This window comes from Microplitis mediator, chromosome 7, assembly GCF_029852145.1.
Source record: "Microplitis mediator isolate UGA2020A chromosome 7, iyMicMedi2.1, whole genome shotgun sequence".
Lineage (NCBI taxonomy): Eukaryota > Metazoa > Arthropoda > Insecta > Hymenoptera > Braconidae > Microplitis > Microplitis mediator.
The window spans coordinates 1,446,186-1,468,478 of NC_079975.1; the positions used below are offsets into that span (position 1 = coordinate 1,446,186).

General features: G+C 32.3%; 1 protein-coding gene across 1 annotated transcript; it reads left to right on the top strand.

The window, feature by feature from the left end:
• The first annotated feature begins 1,052 nt into the window (after nt 1–1,052).
• LOC130672432 (uncharacterized) lies at nt 1,053–21,557 on the top strand. The gene is made up of 10 exons (XM_057477021.1): nt 1,053–1,933; nt 14,140–14,308; nt 14,386–14,409; nt 14,487–14,602; nt 14,802–15,039; nt 15,133–18,442; nt 18,762–18,962; nt 19,102–19,236; nt 19,333–19,610; nt 19,686–21,557. The coding sequence occupies exons 1-10, from the start codon at nt 1,850–1,852 to the stop codon at nt 20,126–20,128; spliced, it is 4,998 nt and encodes a 1,665-aa protein (XP_057333004.1). The 5' UTR covers nt 1,053–1,849; the 3' UTR covers nt 20,129–21,557.
• The last annotated feature ends 736 nt before the right edge of the window (nt 21,558–22,293 follow it).

Genomic DNA, 22,293 nt, shown 5'->3' on the forward strand with positions numbered 1-22,293 from the left:
CGGACGATCAAGTGCGACCTTAAAAGCCTTTGGAGTCAGGACCCCGAGTGAGGAGTTGACACTGAAACAAATAAAATGTGTGTGCTACCTCCTGGCGCGAGCGGGAACAGGTTTTCCATGCACCGGCTTGGTTCTAATCTCGATCGACGGCTTATAACGAAACCCATCCATTTCCGGCTGGCTTGGGCTGTACTTTGATACCGAGGGAAGAAATTACAAATGGAATTCCGTAACCTCGTCCATGGGTCGTTTACGCCTACTTTTTTACCGTTTATTTTTAATTTATTATCATTTTAAATCTTTTGTAAATGTTTTGGGCTCTCAACAAACAAACTTGTTAAATTTTGTAACAAGCTAGAGGATAATTAAATTAAACTACACATTTTTTTACTATGGGAAAATTATCTGAGGAATTTTTGGTTACTTTCAGAGGTTCTAGAGCCTCAAATATTAGTTTTAGGAAGAAGTTACTCTGAATATTTTTTGTAGGAAATTTCAAGAGCTAAAAAAAAGGTTTGATTAAAGTTTTTGATATTTTGAATATTCAAGCCGAAATTTTTAATTTTCTAGAATTAAAAAAGTTATAGATAAACTTTAAAAATGTTTAACACTCAAAGTATTAATTTTGGATAAAAATTGATCAGATCTTTTTTGTAGAGAATTCAAAGAGCTACAAAAGTTACTCCTGTGAATTTTTTGATATTTTTAATATTTAAGTCGTAATTTAAAATTTTAATGAACGTGTGAAAAATTTTAATAATAATTATTATTGTTGTTATTTATGAAAAAAATGACTCAAGAATTTTATGAATAAAAAAAAAGTTAAAAAAAATGATTTTAAACCTTACAGGTAGGTCTTAGCATGGTTGCAGGACGTGGTTGTTGGTTAGTTGCTGGTAGAAGATATTTTTATATATATATATACACCTATACCCATACACTTGAAGCAAGTAGTTGAGTCGAGTGCAGAGGTAGGAATGGGAAGGTGAGATAGTGTAGCAGGGGAGTTGCCGGTGTACGGCTTTAGTAAAAGAATGAAGATGAAGAATGGCGGTGAAGATCGTCCAGTCGTCAGTCGGTGGTCAACCGTCTTGAAATAAAGACGTCGCTGTTATCACACACACACACATAAATAAATCCACACATATAAACACACTCCCACACATAAATTCACACATGACTCGGTCAGTTCTCACAGGCCGAAAATTACGCGAGTTTGAAATCTAATCAAAAGAAAAATTAAAAAACCGCGAAATTTTGAAATTTGAAATTTCGGTATGAATATTCTCACGGGGCTAATGACCCAGAGATTGCATTCGATAAATTGTTAAACTGGTAGATGAGGAAATAATTAATACCCAGTGTTAAATGTCAGATCAATGAACTTACTCCTATTTATTTAAGTGGAATTTTATGCAACTGTGTTTACTATTCGATTGAACTTGAATACCCTGTAGTTATTACCCCCACAAATAATAATTATTAATATTAAAATTAATAAAAAAAAAATTCGCCTCTCGTCTGACCTTCGCGAGTGTAAATCCCGAGTGAATAAATTAAAACTAAAGATCCACCCATAAATAAATATTGTTCCATCAATTTCTCACAGTACTCGGGATTTAAATTATAATTTAAAAAACGCCGCTAAGTCTTCTATAAACAAAAGGTATTTTATTTAAAAGTGATAAAACCAGCATGACGCGATATAAAAATGATCAACAAATATATTCAAAGCGTGAATAAAATTATCCTAAGTAAACAAAGACGATAAAGTTAAATAAATATAATTATAATTTAATAAACAACCTTTAAATTTATATATTTTTAAATATATATTAAAAATAATAAAATGGCATCGATGTGCGGCAGTAGTAAAAGCCATCCGGCTTTGACTACTCCGAATTATTATCGTCCTGGTATTTATCCTTATCAGGTAAGTTTTTTTTTATTTATTAATTATTTATAATCTATTTAATTAAGATAAAGAAAAAAATTAGTCACTATTATATTTAAACAAATTTAAGTTAATTATCGAAATTAGGTTATTATTGAAAAGTCCTAATTTCGAATATTTTTTAATTAGTGATCAGAAAAAATTAAATTTACTTTACAGTTTTATTTAAATTCAAATTTTTCCGCCATTTATCCAATTTTGCAATCGTATATATTTTTTTGATACACAGAAAAAAAGGATTTCTTGGCGCAAAAAATTTTTTCTTGTTCTAAGAAAATTTTTACTTGACCCAAGAAATTTTTTGTATTATAAATTGAAAACAAAACTTTTCTTGGGATAAGAAAAAATTTTCTCGGAACAAGAAAAAAATTTTTTAGGCGAGAAAAAAATTCTTGAGCCAAGAAAAAATTTTGTCTTCAATTCATAATACAAAATATTTCTTGCGCTAAAAAATTTTTTTTTTCTGTGTATATATAAATTTGTTACTTTTAAAAAATTCCAAATATTTGGCAGGATACGATTTTTTATGTCAATTAATAGGAAAAAAAAAATATTTATTGCAAGTAAATAAACCGCTGGAATTTTTTAATTTAATTCGATGATAATTTAATTATTAATGAATAATTAATAACTGAATCTTTAATTAATGCAGTCAGGAATAGAATTATTTAAAAAATAAGTAAACAAACATAAAAAAGTATCCTTGTAAAAAAAAATAAAATATTGGTAAGAATGTCAATGGCACGTGTTACAGGAGCGTAAAAACGGTTGAGTAATAAAAAAGTGCCCTAACATGACCTATAAAAATAAAAACAGGGACTATAAATAAATAAGAGCGGCATGTGAATAAATCGTAAGAGATAAAAAAATCAAAGTGATGAATTTTCCCATGGACAATTAAAAGGAAAAACAGTTAGAACAATAGAGCTTAAACGCAACACGATGCAGATATAATAGAACACACACGGGAACCTCAACCTTGACTCTCCCGTAAGAGAAAGAATTGCATAAGGCCCCGCGGAGGTTTTCAAGTTCACGCTTACATTAGCCAACACTTGCGCGCTTGCACACTTTTAAATCCTTCCTGTCTCGCTTGCTCCCTTTACTTGTACTCGGTTGCTTCTCTTAGGCATTATATTATATATCTCTTTACATTTACCTTTTTTTTTTTGGTATATAGTAGTAAGGATGCTCTATGGTCTACACTAGAGATACCCTGTAATGTGTATATACAAATCCTAAGGATGAGATTCACAATCGCGAGAGAAGAGTACGAGTCAAGTTGCCCTGCTATATTATAAACTCTATACTATTATATTATATATATATATATATATATATATATATATATATATATATATATATATATATATATATATAGTTGTTTGAACTCGTCTTTCTCAGGCCCCGAAGTCGACCCAGGAGTGAGATAGAAATATAAAAAAGGATAAAAAAAAATAAAGGGAGCGTCGTTTTGAACGCCGTTAGCAAGTCAGAGTTGTAGAGTGCGATTATCTTTTATGCTAATCGCACTACTGAGAGAGAGAAGGAGAGACAGAGATGAAAAAGAAGGAATAAGACCTGAGAGCAACTGTTGATGCTGGTTCTGGTACTGGTGCCGGTGAATTCGGGCGCGGGAAAAAATCTTGACGAAATTTAAGTTTTGAGTTAATGAGTCTGAAGCCTCGAGACATTAACCCATTCATCAGAAAATATTCCCATAAAATTTGTATACACTTTAAAAAAAATGTTTTTTTTTTATTTTATGTAATACACGTTAAAACTTTATTATTTTTACCTTTGGCTTTAAATTTATTTTTTTCACATGTTAATTTATTTACATTTGAAATTGCTCGTAAGGGCCGGCTTTGTAATTTAATACCGCGGAAACGGAGGCTCCAAAATAGATCGTTTATGAGGTTTAAATGTTACCGGACTTGTATTGACTTCAAAGCGAACGCGCGTTTTTAAATCTTATGAATTTTTTAAATTTCAAAAAGTGCTAGAGTTTTTTTTTTTTCAGTAAAAAATTCCAGAACTGGGGAGTAAAATTTATCGACAGAAGTCGTGGCAAAATATCTGGGTCTCAAAATTGAGCACACGCGTTTTTGTGTCGTTTTATTTTATCTCGCATTAAATTACGCATTTAAAAAGTTTGAAAAGTCTAACGAAAATTTAGATGTTGAATTTTATGACGAGGAAGTTTCAAAATGAAAATGATTAATTTATAAGCATTAAACCTAAAAATAAACTGACCTAACGTGATCCTGAGGAGCTGAGAACCTGACGAGTAGGACCAGTGAGACCCGGTCTTCGACACTACTCCTGAATACAGTTATTTTACTGGCATACTTTGGCTGGAATACCAAACGAGCATCGAGAGTCAAAGAGCGTGTAATGGAGAGAGAATGCTCTTACTAACCGATCATCATGTGAAATGAGAAGAAACACATCAAATATTTATCCTTATTATCATTATCATACGTCACACTTAGCCTACATAAAGTTCAATCAACATTTGCAAATTTTATCCTTTTTCTATTCCAAAACCAGAAATTTATTCAAACGGAAAATTAATAAATAAATTCTTACCCACCACCGTATGTTAATTTGAATTTTTATCTGGGTCTCATAAAGTTTGAGAAGAAAAAATTACAGTTGAAAACTTTGTGTTCTTGTGTATAAAAATTAAATGGTTAAATATTTTGGGTCAATTATTTGACACCATCAAGTGTAAATTTAACTAAAGTTGAATGTGTTATCTGATCTCAAAAATTTTTGAACCTGTATTATTGTTTGACACAAGTATACTGAGAGAACCATTTATTTGAGCCAAATAACCCGAGTCGAAATTGAACGTTTTAAACGTAAATTGAACGTTTTGGACATTAAAAATTCAATTTGACAGCTTTAAACTTATTCAAAACGTAGATTGGAGTATAATAAATCGAAAACGTAACTAAAACCTATTTAGACTTACAATAAGAAAACATAAGCATTCCAAAAAATTTTTTTCATCGATTTTGTACTCCTGGATTATAATCACGTCAATTCCCTAAAATTTTGTCGTCCGTTTTTCTGGCTCTTAAATAAAGAATTCGTATTTTGAAAAAAAATTTTTTTCATCGATTTTGTACTCCTGGATTATAATCACGTCAATTCCCTAAAATTTTGTCGTCTGCCTTTCTGGCTCTTAAATAAAAAATTCGTATTTTAAAAAAAAAATTTTTTCAGTTCATACTTCTATCTAACACTATTATATCTGTTCATATATTATGATATCAAGGTTATGAAAATTGTGATTACAAATATTGAAATAAATCAATTAATGTTATCATTAAACTAAAATCATAACTCATGAAATTACCAATTTTTTACGAACCAAAATACAAAAAAATCGTTCAATTTACTTTCAAAACGTTAAAAACGTTCAATTCACGTTTAAAACGTTAAGAACGTTCAACTTACGTCTAATATTTTGACTCGGGAAGATTTTGTTCAGGCAAATAAACCCCATATTTGAATGGAACCAACCAATACTTATTTGAGACAAAGATATGGTTCATTTGAACGCAATAATTACTTGTTTAAAGTTAACAAATCTGTATTTGAATGATGGCAGTGTAGCGCCATTTGTTAGCTACAAACAAATGTATATTCACAGAAAAAAAAAAATCTTGACTCAAGAAAATTTTTCTTCAACCAAGAAATTTTTCAGCGAGTGGAATGAAAACCGAAAATTTCTTGAACGAAGTGAAATAATTTCTTGAATTTTAAATCTTCAATTAAGAAAAAAAATTCTTAAGCCAATACATATTTCATACTTGGTCCAATAATAGAATTACTTGTTTTAAAAACTTGCAGTTTTTAGTTTAATAATAATTTTTCTTAATCTGAGTATGTTACTTACTTAAACCAAGAAATAAAAATATTTCGTTCGAGAAAGTTATACACTTAATTAAAGAACTATGATGTTTTGAAATAATAAACGGTACGAACTCGAACTAAAAATAAAGGGAGTTGATTCAAGAAATTTAAACTCTTGGTTTGAGCATAGTGTACTTTCTCTGACCAATCACACGAAAAATCTCAAACCAAGATTTCTAGAGTCTCAAGCCAAGAAAGTTTTCTCTTGGATTCTCACTCATAGATGCTCCCTCCTTCGCACCCGAAGGAATGAATACTCCCCACTCTCTCTCTTTCTCACACTAGCGCAGCAAATGGATTTTGAGTTCACCTTTTTATTTTAGATAAATTCAAAATTAAATAACCAAATTATATTATTATAATAAATTAATAGATTAATGTAATTATATAATATTGAATAATTTCTCAATTTTTTTTGTAATTAAATTTTTTTTTTTTTTTAACTTTTTTATATTTATGTCGAAATTCATTTATGAATGATTCATACAATCCGTTCAGTATTTTGGTAAAATGTCAAAACTAACATTTTTCTAAATTATTAGCGATAACATTTGTAATATTAATTCTGGGTTTAGGATTTAAAAATGTGACTGACCATAAGCCAGTGTGGTTCAGTATATGTGGGCAAAGTAAACGTAGCCTAGCAAAGGCTGGGATGGCTTAGTTGGTAAAGCTCTCGCGTGGCGCCGAATCGATCTGGGTTCGATTCCTCGTTTAAGCGATAATTGTTTTTTCTCAATTTGTTTAAATATTTAGCTCATTGCGAAACTTGCCCATCCCTTATAAATGCTTCTGATACAGTATTTATTTGCTTCACAGCATTGTTTGTAATATTTAAACAAAAAAAAAATTGTTCATTAAAAAAATGAAACAAAAAAAATAAATTTTTTTAGCTCGATAGATTTATTTGCTTAATTAAAGAAACTAATTTCTTGGCTGAAAATTTTTTTTTTGTTTGCGACAAATAAAAAAATTCTTGGCCCAAGAAAGTTTCTTCTTGGTTTAAAAAATTTTTTTTCTCAGTACAAAAACTTTTTTTTTTAGCTCAAGACATTGTTTCTTGACTCGATAAGGTAACAGTCTTTAGACAAGAAACAAATTTCTCGAGTTAAAAACAAACTTTCTTGGCCCGAGAAAATAATGCTTTAAACCAAGAGCAAACTTTCTTGGGCCAAGAAAGTTTGTTCTTGGTTTAAAACATTATTTTTCATGGTTCAAAAACTTTTTCGTTTCAGCTCAAGATATTTTTTCTTGACTTAAAAACGTAAAAATTTTCAGCCAAAAAAAAAATTTGTTGAATTGAAAAAAAAATCTTCTCGAACCAAAAAAAAATTTTTTGGGACCAAAAAATTTTTTTCTTGGTTTAAAGAATTTATGTTTTAGACTAAGAAAATTATGTCTTCCGCGAAGGAAATAATTTCTTGATCCAAATAATTTTTTTACTTTAATAAAGTAAGAAATTTTGCTTGGTTCAAGAAAAAAATTTCGAAGACATTTTATTTCTTGTTTCAAGATTTCCTTTTTTTCTGTGTTTGAATGAAATAAATGATTTTGTTCAGTCAAATAAATCTATTTTTTTGGCTCAAATAAATTGTTCTCTCAGTGTTAAATTAACATCAAAATTTGAGTAGACTTTTGAGACATGTAATTTGTGTTAAATGTAACACGAAGTTTTGAACTGTGAACAATAACTAAAATTTTCTTCACAATAAAACCGACTGAACACAATATTTATTTTTCTCCAGTTATTTGTCTTTAATAAATAATTTATTAGTATAAATAATGGAAACAGTGAAGTAGATGAGTATCTACTTAGTAAACACAACAGTTATTAAGTTGAGCATAAGTAATCTCATTACTGCAATGTCTACATAATTTAAATCTCACCGGTGGTTAGAAACGCATGATTAGTTTGCTAGAAACAGAACATCTCAAAGTACACAACGAGACTGTTTATTTATTTATTATTATAATTATAATAATAAAAACGAGCCTTGGAGTGTTGAATTCTTAGAGACGTGAACTAGTCATTTTAAAAGTAACTTTTAAGTTTTTTTTCCATCATTTCTTCACAATATTTTATCATCTGAAGCTCAACTCAAGTACAAGGTGTGGGAATAGATCACGCCCAGTTGGATTCTCACTTTTTTTTTTATTATTTATTTATAATTCGTTACGTTGATTTATTATTTACTATAAAAAGTATGAGTTAAATAAAATTGCATAACGCAAATCAAGGTTAGCAATGCAGTCATCAATAGATTCCAATGCTAAGAGTCGCTCTTGCTCATAAATTGATCACTTGACTGAATTTTCAATCTCGTTTTTAAAACCGCGTTCTATTAAAATTCACTGACACGGAACACGAGGTTCTATTCCGTGATCGCTGGCATTTGAATCTTTGGCACGCAACATATAAGTTATGATTGATGGCGGCGAAAATGGGATTTTTGAAATTTAATTAGCGAACTGACCTAAGGAGATGAATAGGCACGTGCGCGATGGGGTTATCCTTTATGTCTTGGAGCGGTTATAGTTACAATGATCAACAGTTAGGTTCATTGGCCCAATATTAAACAGATTGCCCGTCTACATTGTATTTATTCAATCGGTTATATAATTATTGCTATCTGCTATTATTTTATTATCTATTGGAGTTTAATACCCTTTTGTTCGCCGGCTTAATAATTCTATAAATAACAACAGCGATTAATAATTACACGCTTAGTACTTTTATTGGAATATAAACCCATTGACCCTGAGAATCTCGGTGGCTATTAAAATTTTTTTAAGCTTTAAGATGCTCACAGAAATTAATAAAAACAGTTTTAATGAAATAAAAAAATTTTACTGCAAAGTTGCAGCTGTTTAAGTGAAAAAACTGGGCAATTATGGTAATAATATATTTTTACGCGATTTATTTAAAAGAAGTTTAAGAAGTTAGCCGACGTTTAAAAATTTTTGAATTTATTTAAAAACTAGTTATAAAAAAAAAATATTTAAAAAATTACACCTGAGCTTTTTTAATTTTCTACATGTGCATATTTTTTTTTTTTGATTTGTTAAAAAAAAAGTCAGAAAATTGTTTATTGTCTGCTAACTTCAAGGTCGTTTTAAATTTTCCGCTGATATTTAAATTTTTGAATTTATTTAAAAACTAGTTATAAAAAAAAAATATTTCAAAAATTACACCTGAGCTTTTTTAATTTTCTACATGTGCATATTTTTTTTTTTATTTGTTAAAAAAAAGTCAAAAAATTTTTAATTGTCTGCTAACTTCAGGGTCGTTTTAAATTTGCCGCTGATATTTAAATTTTTGAATTTATTTAGATACTAGTTATAAAAAAAAATATTTAAAAAATTGCACCTGAGCTTTTTTAATTTTCTACATGGGCATATTTTTTTTTTTTTTTGATTTGTTAAAAAAAAAGTCAGAAAATTGTTAATTGTCTGCTAACTTCAAGGTCGTTTTAAATTTTCCGCTGATATTTAAATTTTTGAATTTATTTAAAAACTAGTTATAAAAAAAAAATATTTCAAAAATTACACCTGATACTTTTTCAATTTTCTACATGTACATATTTTTTTTTTTTGATTTGTTAAAAAAAATCAGAAATTGTTAATTGTCTGCTAAATTCAAGGTTGATTTAAATTTTCCGCTGATATTTAAATTTTTGAATTTATTTAAAAACTAGTTATAAAAAAAAAATATTTAAAAATTACACCTGAGCTTTTTTAATTTTTTACATGTGCATATTTTTTTTTTGATTTGTTAAAAAAAAGTCAGAAAATTTTTAATTGTCTGCTAACTTCAGGGTCGTTTTAAATTTGCCGCCGATATTTAAATTTTTGGAGGGAATTTGAATTTTTACAGAAATATTTAAATTTCAGATTTTCCAAATTGCGGAAAATTAAATTGACTCTTACGTCACTAGTTTTTTTTTGCCACAAAAATAGAAAATTTTGAAAAAAAAAATGAAGATTTTCCAATTTCTTAACTTTTTTGCTTTAAAACCTCAAGCTGTCGCATTCCACTAATAAATAAATATTTAATTCTATTAATTAAAAAAAAACTAATTACGTCTACATGACAAGTTGCTTTACTAATCTGCGTATCATATTTTCCACGACTATTTTCCAACAGCGTAAAATATCATTCGGATTAAGGACAGCAGAGAATACCCGTGGAAAAATAACCAGTCTGATTAATTAGATAATTTTAAAAAATTCTCAGCCTCTCCTTATAAATAAAAAAAATAAATATGAATATTCCTCAGTATATTTATAATTCAAATAAATAAATAATGAATAAATAAAACGTTAAAAAGAGCACGTAGATGCAAATGAACTCAACGGCGTGACTCAATGATTTCCGGTCTATCGTGATCATGTTTAGTACTCGTGGCTACTGCACTTGCAGGAATTCATATATTTAACTAAACTACCATTACTACTAGTTATGATTATTTCATACCCGATGCAGTCAAAAAAAATTTTTCATTTCCCATTAAAATTAAATGCAGCCCATAGTTACTGAGATAAGCCGCCGATTTAAATTTCAATTTATGTCCAATACATACTCGTATGTTTTATGGATTATATTACCATTCGATAAAAATAGTGCAGACAATTTATATATATATTTATTTATATATAGTTAAGTGTAAAGACCGAGTTGTGAAGATGTAAGGAGGGTAAAATAAGAGTCTAGAGGCAAAGTCTAAGGCTTCATTAGCAAGACAAGGACATTAAATACATATCAAGAGCGACCTTGAAGGATCTTTGCACTCGTCGCATCTTCCAACCCGTCGAAGGACGTACACTTAACGTCTAGGTCATGATCTCAGCCCTACACACTCGTATTTATATTTTAAATTTATATCCATTTGTATCACGGACTCACAACAATAACTAAGCCGACAGTCGCCATTTAAATCCGCATTTCCACGAATTAATATCATATATACACTGTAAAAAATCCGGAGTGAATCCGGAGTGAATTCGGAGTGAAATTAAATCCGAATTCACTCCGCATTCACTCCGCCACTCGGAGTTCCGGAGTTTTAAAAAAAATCACTCCGCATGCGGAGTGAATTGGGAGTTTTTTTTTAGCGGAGTGATTGCGGAGTGACGCGGATTTTATTTCACTCCCAATTCACTCCAGTCCGGAGTTTTAATACTTAAATAAATTTATATTAATTTATTTTAAACTGCTAAACAATGTGTGTGTGTTTGCGTGCATGTGTGTGTTTGGGTGTGTGCAGGTGTTTGTGTGCGAATGTGTGCTTGTGTGTGTTCGGATGTGTGCAAATATCTGCGTGTGTGTCCGCGTGTATGCAAATGTGTGCATGTGTGCAAATGTGTGTGTGTGCAAATGTGTGCGTGTGTGCAAATGTGTGCATGTATGCAAATGTGTGTGTGCAAATGTGTGCGAGTGCGCGTGTGTGTCTAAATATGTGTGTGCGTATCAGCTGATCAATTATGTAATACGCGAGTTTTTACTTCGATTTTATTGAGTGGAGTTATTTTTTATTAATAATATTTACAAAACTCCGCTCCGGAGTGAATTTCACTCCGGAGGGATTAAATTAATAAAAAATTATCTACTCCACGAAAACTTCCCTGCGGAGTTAATTTCACTCCGAGGGGAGTGAATAATTAAAAATTCATTCACTCCGCATTCACTCCGGATTTAATTCGCATTCACTCCGCGAATTTTTTACAGTGTAATAAATATAATGTCGCTGTTTCCTATGACTAAAACAAATCACAGTAATTACGCTGGCAATTAAGAAAAAATCAAAATCCAAATTAAAGTCGAGTATGAGGGTGTCACTTCCGCAAGTTATTATCTCGTAATTTACTAAGGGCTAATGATGTTTTATGAGTCCCATGTAGCTGTTACCACGCTCTGTGATCCGCGTAGTTTGTCATGCTTGGGATCACAACATAAGTGAGCTGTTGAGTACCAAGAAGATGCATCAATCTCCAATGCAACAAAGTATTTTTTATTTTTATTGTTATTATTGAGCCTCGAGGCCCATTTTCTCCGGGTTGTTTTATGCTTGCTAATAAACATCGGCCGCAGTCTCAAGGATCGAGCCTAAGGTCCGCAGCCTGCAGTCTGCAGTCGATAAATATTTAAAAGACATGGCCATTACATTGGCAAATGAATTCTAGTATGTATATCCGAGATCTAGATTAGCTATTGACCTAGTTAAGTGGAAAAACGCATGCATAACAAATCGACTCGTCATCTAAAGACGCGATGATCATATTAGACGCGTAATTTAATTTATTTCCCACAATGGGCTTGGAGATCCAAGTGCACTTTGATGTAACTTCAGGGTCTTTTTATTTTATTTCGTTCCAAGTAAAGATTCTAATTGCTATTCAGAGCATAGTGTTACTCTAAAAGGTTCGTCCTTCTATTGTCTGCTGTCCTTATTTATTTATTTATTTATTTAGTAATTTTTTATTAAACTTCGGTCTTGTAATTTTTTAATTTTATTTAGTCGTAACTAAAAATAATAGCGATCAGCTTGAAGGGATCGCCGGCTGTTGGAAGTAATCGGTCTCCGAGCCACAATTTTATACCGGGTTTGCTCTTTATTTGATACTTAACTCGAGTTTTCTTTCTTTACCGGCATTCCTGATGTTAATGGACGGAGGCTGATTTCAGATAAAAAATATCACCCGGAACAAAAAATATATATTTGAACTAAAGTACGAGATAAAGTAAATAAATTCATTTTTTATTTTTTTTTTTAGATAAAAACTTTTGTTTAGGATTAAACGGCAGATGTGAATGGAGATTACTCAAAGCGTGACCGAGACGTAACAGTATTATTATGTTGAGCATTATTTTAATGCTTCCTTATATTTTTTAAGGGAATATTTCGCTATGTACATTAATTAAAACCACAATTTATTATAATATTTAATGATATTAATAATGTGATTATTTACGTTTAATTACTTTATTATGTAATTAAAATCTATAGAATTATTTATTAGCAATGGCGGCAATGGCAGGATAGTTTAATAGTCATTGTCATGATTGTTATGGTAACATTTTTAAATTCTAAACACATTGCCGATGACCATGATGACGTTTATAACGGCACAGACCATTTGTGTTCCGCACGATGAATGTCCTTACAAAATACCGCTACAGACAATATCGTAAATTTAGTACGGATTTTTAATATTAATAAATTATAATAAAGTTAATTCGCTACAGTACATTTGCGTGTTCTTATGGAACGATCGCGATAAAATTCGCACACATCGACAATTTTTTAAAATTAAAATTTTATTGTTTGTTTTCTTAAATTTTGAATCGCGATATTTTTGAAAAAAAATAAGAAGTCGTCATTTTACTTGAAGTCATCGAAAGTGAAAACTCAATTTTGTAATTAAAGTTGGAATACTTTAAGTATTTTTGAAAAATTATGCAAAATTTTGATTTGAATTTTTGGAAAAAATTACCGACTGATAAATTTCTATTTTTCATTTTTAAGGTAAAAAAATTAATTACGTCATTATTTTTATGCTGTAAAAAGAGCGGTGTTAAAAATGGACTCGTTTTAACTCCGCCCGGTGTAAAAATGAAATTACACCAGTGTAGGAGGAGTAATACACCGGTGTTGAAAATACCGGTGTAAAAGCGGAGTAAAACTGGTGTAAAAGCGGGGAACCGGTGTAAAAACGGAGTAATACCGGTGTAAAAGCGGGGTAAATTGCGTTCGCTTGGAGTATTAACTTTAAAATAAAAAATGTAAAATAAATATGTAAAATATTTTAACACCGGTACGGAATATTTACACCGGTGATGGCGTTATTTTAACACCGGTACGGAATATTTACACCGGTGGCGGCGTTATTTTAACACCGGTACAGAATATTTACACCGGTGGCGGCGTTATTTTAACACCGGTACGGAATATTTACACCGGTGGCGGCGTTATTTTAACACCGGTACAGAATATTTACACCGGTGGCGGCGTTATTTTAACACCGGTACGGAATATTTACACCGGTGGCGGCGTTATTTTAACACCGCTTTCGAGGGTAAATTTAACACCGATAATTTTAACACCTACACCGCTTGGACTTACTCCGGTGATTTTTTACAGTGTAGGTCAAAAATTTCAAATTTTGAGGACCTCGAAATCTGATAAATTTTAAAGTTGAATTGAAATTTGACATAGACGCGATTACCGCAAAAATTAAAAATTTGTAATTAATTTTTTTAGAATGATTACTATCTACCGCCGAGATCAGCCTGGTCACGTGTGCCACCGCATCCTTCAAAAACACGGGGTAATACCAGATGGAAAGTTGGTAGCGCTGTGCTCATAGTAGCCGCTTTTTTAGTTATTATCGTCGTAGTAGCAATTGCCGGTCTTGCTTTATGGATGGGAGGTAAGTTCAAAAAATCACCAAAAACTCCCTCATACAAATCGACTCTTTAATTAAAATTAAAAAAATTTTTTTTGCAGCCATGAGATCCGACTCGAAAAATTGTAAGCTAACATTTGACTTTTTCCTGACCGCCATATTTAAAAATGAGATAAAAAATGAATTTTGAATTTGTTTACAGCGGCGCTTGTGTTCGCATGTAGCATACGAATAAACAGAGGAGAAAAATATAACCCAATGTTAAAATTAAATACGAGCATGGTATTCCGCGAGAAGGAACGCAAGTACAAAAACATAGTGAGTCAAATTGTGTGTTGTCTTGGTGGAAACGTAATATTTCTTATGACACAGCAACAAAAACAATAATTCAAAGCACACAGCTATTAAATAAAATATATCGCTTTTTACCGGCTATAAAATAATAATAAATTATAAAAATAACAAAAAGTTAAATATAAAATAAATAAATAAATAAAAATTCTCTTATGCTTTTTAGTTTGATGCTCTGTTCAAAAGAAGTGTCCTTGGACCCTCGTTCAAGCAGACTATCATAGACAGATTCGAGAATGGAACGCTCAAGGTCTTTTTCAGGTTATACCTGGACAGAAGAAAGATTCCCCGTAGCATAACTAACATCGAAGACACTGTCCAAGATATAATTGCTCAAGAAACCTACTCATCTTCATCACTCTTCAATGACATGGAACTAGATCTTACCAACATTATCGTCCGCAGTAATTAATCTTAAAGATCAATTAAAAAATTATTTACCGTCCGGTCGTCAATTAAAATCTGTTTATTTATCCTCATTATTGTTGTTTTTCCAGGACTATCGGATGTTGCTACGAGGACGCAAAAACCCCCAGTGTCCCAGCGTAATGCGATGATCACCAAAAATGGTCTTCTGCGGCCGAGCAGGAATAACACGTTGCTGATAAACACTAAATCTAAGTCTAAGCCCGCGAAAATGGAGCCCACTGAGGCTGACATCGATTTCAGTAACATTCCCACCATTCAGGGGACCTATCAAGCGACCAAATTAAATTTGTCGTCTCCGTCGTCGACTACATTGACAGTGAAAACTACAAGCACAGATGCCCCCGCAGTAGAAATTCCGAAAATAGAAACTAAAATCGAGTCGGGAGTTATAGAAATTAAGAAAGATGATGAATCAAAAGTAGAAAAGGCTAAAAATAGTACTTATAAGGTTGAAAACAGTGAAGGAATGTTAAGTAGCACGGAAAAAAATGTTCTATTGATGGAAAATGAGCCGACAAGCTCTACGACTAAGAAACCTTTCAATAGTTTTCCCGAACCGGATTTTGAAGAATCACCCTGGCGGCCAATTATTCCTAATTATAGTCCAGAACTTAAATCACGCCCTACTGGAATATTATCAGAAGTGGAAACGAAAGTGGGCAATGAAAAGACTGAGGATTCGGCGATAGAAATAGACAAAATATCACTGACGGAATCAGCGCCTGTGATAAAATTTAATCTTCCTGCGGTGGCATTGTCGCCGGTGGATATGCAAGACACGGATTTCCCACACGATCGGATTGTGCCGCAGGAAATTCCGAATTCCAGACCGAACGGAAAGTTTAAAAACAAAATTCCAGGAGTTGAACTGGAAAGTAAACCAGAAATCGAAGTTTCTGGGCAGCTGCCCCCGGAGACGTTCGATCTGCACTTAGGAGCCTCTGGTCCCCATCAGAATTTCCAGCCACTTAGAGGAATTTCGAAACCTACGAGCGAGAATCCTTTTGTGCCGATAGAAACTTCGGAGGAGCCAATTCTGCTGAATCCTATTGAGCTCCCGGTAAAAATATCTGGAGTCGGCATAGCGGAACCTGTCTCGGACTTAGACTTGGAGCTGGACTTGGAATCCCGGAATAAGTTTACGGACATCGCGGCCGTGCCTGAAATAATTCCAGATAAAATAGAAGACAAATCTAAGCCTATTTACACGAGTTACAAAACGCCTAATTTGAACGGCGAAAGCAATCCGAGTTTAGTCGAGCACACGGGAACACTGAAACCCTTTAGACACACCATCCCCGTCGATAAAATAAATTTGGATCAAGAACAAGTCACCGTAGGCAGTAATTCAAACGCAGAGATTAATCAAACTAACGCTAAGTACGAAGATTTTGATGTCACGACGGAAGTAATTAACTCGCCGGAATCAACAGATAAAATTGACGATGACAAAGTTATGACTCTGAGTACAACGGAAATTGATTCCGAGTTACTGCACACCAATTTCGATAAAGAGAAAATTAGCGAGCTACAACAAACCACTTTATCTACAGATAACGTTTCTCAAATGATTGATGAAGCTCCGGATGAAACAACTCCAGAGACCCAAACTAAACAGCCAGAATTGTTTATTTGGAGCTGGAGCAACGAAACGCGCCCGGAAGTCGAACAGAAAAAAACTTACAATGACACTTTGAAAGCGAACATCGTTCGAAATGAAAATGCCAACGCGCATGTCGAAAACGCAAGAAACTCGACGGAAAATAATCAAAAGTCTTTTAAAAATGACGACAGTAAAAATACTGAACTATTGGAAAAGTTATTCAGCACCCACGATCTCGAAAGCGATCCATCGAATATCAGGGAAAGTTTTGCTGATGATGAAAATACACAAGGGCCGATTCAAAGTATCGTAGAAGTTGTTACTTCGGTTAGCACCAGAGTTTCTACAAATTTACGCACAAGTAATGTCGTTCTGAGCTTCGACATCACTAATTCTACTTCAATGCCTATAATAAATGATAAAGATGTTAGAGGAGATGAAAATAAAAAAAACTCTGAAAGTTCTGGTGGGGAAAATTCGGAAAACCGTTCGTTCGATGATCAAATAAGTCCTAGTAATTTGAAATTTTTTGATTCAGAGACACTGAAATCGTTTGATCGTAAAATTTCTTCGCAGGAAAAAGAAGCGATTTTGGAAAAGCTCAAAAAATTAGCGGAGGTTCGGACCGACTCTGACAGTGGGTTTAAAATAAAAAATAGCACTAGGTCGAGTAACGTTCCGGTTGTTAATGAAAGTAGCGAAAAAAATTTAGTGAATGTTGAGGAATTAAAAAAATTAGCGGCCGTTGCAACCGGTAACAAAACAATCGCAACTAATTTTACTAACGGAGTGACACTCAGTCGTGACGGAGTTGAAATTCCTACGAAAATTCTCAACAAAGTTAATAATGACGATTTTCCAAAAGAAGCTGCAGTTGAAACCTGCAAAGGGTTCAAATGCGCTGATGGAAAATGTCTGCCATCTGCGGGAAGGTGCAACATGTCGGGGGAGTGTTCGAACTCTGAAGACGAGGCTAATTGTACGTGTGCTGATTTTCTGCGCGCCCAATTGCTTCACCAAAAAATATGCGACGGCGTTGCCGATTGCTGGGATTATTCGGACGAGTCGCAGTGCGATTGGTGCTCGGTCGGCCAATTTGTTTGCGGCAGTTCTAGATTCTGCATCGACCTGATAAAAGTTTGCGACGGGTTTCGAGACTGCCCGGGAGGTGAAGATGAGAAAAAATGCGCGGCTCTGATCGACGACGAGGAATTGGTTGACAATAAGGAAAATTTCAGAAGAATTCCCAACTGGGGAAGACAAAAAATGAATACTTCAGATACCGAAGCCAATTTCGATGATCAAGAAGCCGTGGAAACTATTTTGACAACCACCTTCAGAATAGACACTCCAAAAAACGAGGCCGTCGACCCAAAAAGTATTTTTGACGCAAACAAATTTGATTTTAACACAGGGATTAATTACGACGGCAGACAAACGCGCGTTGGAGAAAACACTAAAGTTTTTGGCCGCGAAATAGCCGTTAATACTAAAAATATAATTAATAATGATCAAAAAGTCTTTAACACAAAAGTTAACATTCCGATCAACACAAAACCTGATATTAATTACAAGAATAATAATTACGGTTTCATTAGCAACAATTTGGTGACGGAAATAAATAGTTACAGCGACAGGGGGTATCTTAGTGTCAGAAAAAATGGGAAATGGGGTAAATTGTGTCTAAATAACACCGACAGTCTGCTGGTTGACAAAAGAACCATTTGGACTATCGAAGACCTCGGGCGGGCCGTTTGTAAAGCCATCACTTATCAGTAAGTAACAAATCGCAATACGATGACTATTAATAAAAAAAATTTCAGGGTAAAGGACCCGATTGCAAGCCTCCCGATGAGTTTTGAAACGAGATTATTTTAAAACAGATAATTACTCATTTTCTTACTGACTCGACTGATTTCTTGTTAAACCGGTTCTTTTATATCGATTGAATTGTAATTTTTATGGAAAATCAAAGGGAACTGGCTACCGGTCTTCTGCGGAAAACTCAACTGGAGAACCTGGAGATCGGGTTTATTTACCCTAGGAGTCAATTCGCGCGGGTTGCAATTAATTTTGTTTTTCTGCTTTTTTCAGAGACTACGAAAACGTCGAAAAAGTGATAGACGACAGGAAAGGACGTAACCAAATTTACTACAGCCTATTTTTCAACGATAAACTGCCGGATAAAACGAGCCTGACATTCAAAACATCCGATTGTCCGAGCGGGGAAGTTTTGAAGGTAAAATGCAAGAGTTTGGAGTGCGGGATAAGGACGCAAACAACTTCGCAGGCTAGGTAATTTTAAAATTATACGGTAAATAATTGTTTGAGATGTTGAGTGTGATTTAAGAGATAAGATAATAAACGTTCATTGGTATGTAAATAAATAGGAAGTAATAAATAAATAAATTAGACGGACTTTTCGACATTCCAGAATCGTCGGAGGGGGTAGTTCTCAAGCAGGAAGTTGGCCTTGGCAAGTCGCGCTCTACAAAGAAGGCGATTATCAATGCGGAGGCGCTTTAATTAGTGACAAATGGGTTTTATCAGCGGCACATTGTTTTTATCAGTGAGTTTGTTTTACTAATTAGCAGATAAGTAATTTCATCATTTGTTTTTTTTTTTACATTATAAATAATTATTTTACTGTTAATTAATTTAATAGCGCTCAAAATGAGTACTGGGTAGCAAGAATAGGAGCGACCCGTCGCGGAAATTTTCCTAGTCCCCACGAGCAAATATTGACACTCGATTATATTAATTTGCATCCAGAGTACATCGACAGCGGGTTTATAAATGACGTCGCACTTTTGCGTCTCGAAAGGCCCGTAATTTTTAGTGATTACGTGCGTCCCGTTTGTTTACCAGACAGTGAACCAAAAAGCGGTACCACTTGTACAGTAACCGGATGGGGACAATTATTTGAAATCGGCCGCATATTCCGTAAGCATCAGCGACAGCATCGGCAATTAAGATGAATAATAAATAAATAAATAAATAATTAATTGTCTTTTGCAGCTGATACACTTCAGGAGGTCGAGTTACCTCTGATATCAACGGAAGAATGCAGAAGGAAAACATTATTCCTGCCGCTGTATCGAATAACATCAGGAATGCTGTGCGCGGGATTAAAAGATGGGGGCAGGGACGCGTGTATGGGTGACAGTGGTGGTCCACTTGTTTGTCGCGATAAAACAAATGATAAGTACACGTTACACGGTATTACATCGAACGGTTACGGATGTGCGAGACCGGGGCGGCCGGGTGTTTACACAAAAGTCCATCATTATTTGCCGTGGATCGAGAGGTCAATGAAACAGAAGGACGCGAGGCCGTTGATACCCGCATGCAAAGGACACAGGTGTCCTTTGGGCGAGTGTTTGCCGCGGTCACGTGTCTGCAATGGATTCCTCGAGTGCTCAGACGGGAGCGACGAGCGCGACTGCCCTTCTAGTTCATGATTTAATTACTCAAGTGCTGATTGGTTTATTTTAAATCATTTCACTAAAGTCGGTTTTATTTATTCCGACGGTAAATTTATTGTTGAATCAATGCAAATTGCTCATGCCACCGCGTGTTAACATATCGCGTGCCGAATGCCAAAAGGGCGAATAATTTTTTTTTTTTGTGCCAATCATTTGAAAACATGTTCTAAGCCTAAAAATGAAAAAAAAAATTTACAAGGGCGTATAACTTGAGACATACGCCCTTTTGGCTTTAGGGAATTGAAAATTTAGTGATCTAAAGCCAAAAAGGCGTATAATTTTTTTTGGTAGTAGTCGACTTTTAATTATATTTAAAGTTTAAAAATAAGATTGAATATTTCAAATTTAAAATATTTTATTATTAAACTAGTAAAACTAGAAACAAATTAAATTTAATTTAACATTTTATAAAGATAATAATTAAAATTTTTCAAAATTAAAAGAGAAGAGAAACAACTTATATTTAATTATAATTTTTAAAAAATTTATTTGTTTACTTTATAATAAGGAATTTCTATTCGAAATTTCGAAAAATTTTGATTTTTTTTTATACGCCCTTTTGGCTTTAGACCGACAATTTCCTAAAGCCAAAAGGGCGTAAATCTTAAGATATGCCCTTTTGGCGTTAGTACGTCAAAAATTTTTTTTTTGCAGATCTTTACGTTTCGAGCGATTCTAAAAAGAATGGCAAAAAAAAATTTTTTTATACGCCCTTTTGGCATGGAACCCTATCTAACTGCTGTAATACGCCCTTTTGGCATTTGGCACGCGATATTGAATGTATAAATGTCGAGATGTTTTATTGATTGTTTAAATGACTAATTGACGTGATAAGTCTCGCTCAATTGTGCAATAAATTTATAATTTATATTTTGTATAAGACTGGTTTTATAATAATAATAATAATAATAATTAATAATTAATACTGAAGGTATACGTGTTCAATTGATCGTCATTGTGTAATTAACAACGATGATTGCAGTATAGAAATTGTAATTGTTTTATTTTCAATTAATTATTTTTCTGAGGGCCAGTGGCGGGAAAAAAAATTGAATTGTTTTGTTTTAAAATATGAAAATTAAATTTAATGAATTAAGTGAGCAATTAAATGCCGAAAGAAAAAAATTTTGACTTTTGTCGGCTGTAAATAAAAAATCGATTTTAATTTCACTAGTTCTTGGAAATTAAAATTATTTATTTAATTTATAATTATGGTAATTAATAAAATTATTCAATTTTTTGCCGCCAAAAAAAAGTCGCCCTTTATATATAAAAGAATGTGTCTAACTGTATTAATATTAACGCGTGTAATGTAAATGTATGTGATACTTTAAATATATAAAATTAAAAAAAAAATTTTATAAGCAGGAAAAAATGATAATATTTTAAAAATTAAAATATATTTTGATCATTGTTTTTATTTCATTGTATATATATTACTGTTAATTAGCAAATAAATAAAAAAATTTTAAAGTACAATTTGTTTTTTTTTTTTTTTAAATTTAAATAATAATTAATCGATTACTGTAATGAGTTTTTATCAGACGGATAAATTACAGAAAAATGGATTTTAAAAGTAACCAACCGATTATTCAATTTTTTTTTTAATCAGTAATTAATTATTGATGCAAACTCCACTTGGTTTATGGTAATTGATTAATTGATTATTTATTAATAACTCAGTTATTGTTTTATTATTTAATGGTTATAAGGATTAAGAAAAAACATACGATTTAATATTAATAATAATTAATCATCACATAAATTAATTTTAGTTATTAATCAGCTGAGTTTTTAGCAGAGGACTCATATGATAATTAGTAATTAATGAATTAATTACTTATACATGCAGTACGCATTCCAATTTTAATTTTTGACTTTATTTTTAATGATTTTGCTTGATAGTCGAGAGCGATTATTTAAAATCGTCGAATTAATCATTAATTGATTTTTAATTAAAATAATTTTTAAGGCTTGAATAAAAGTTTAAGTCTTAAGAAACGTGTAAATGTATAAAAGCGATAGTAATTTTAACTTTTATCCAAGCCAGTCGTTTAGTTAAGAAAGAAACTTTTTTTTTAATTTTAATTTCAATTGAAATTTGGATCTCGATTTAAAAAATTTTTTTAAAAATTCAATTC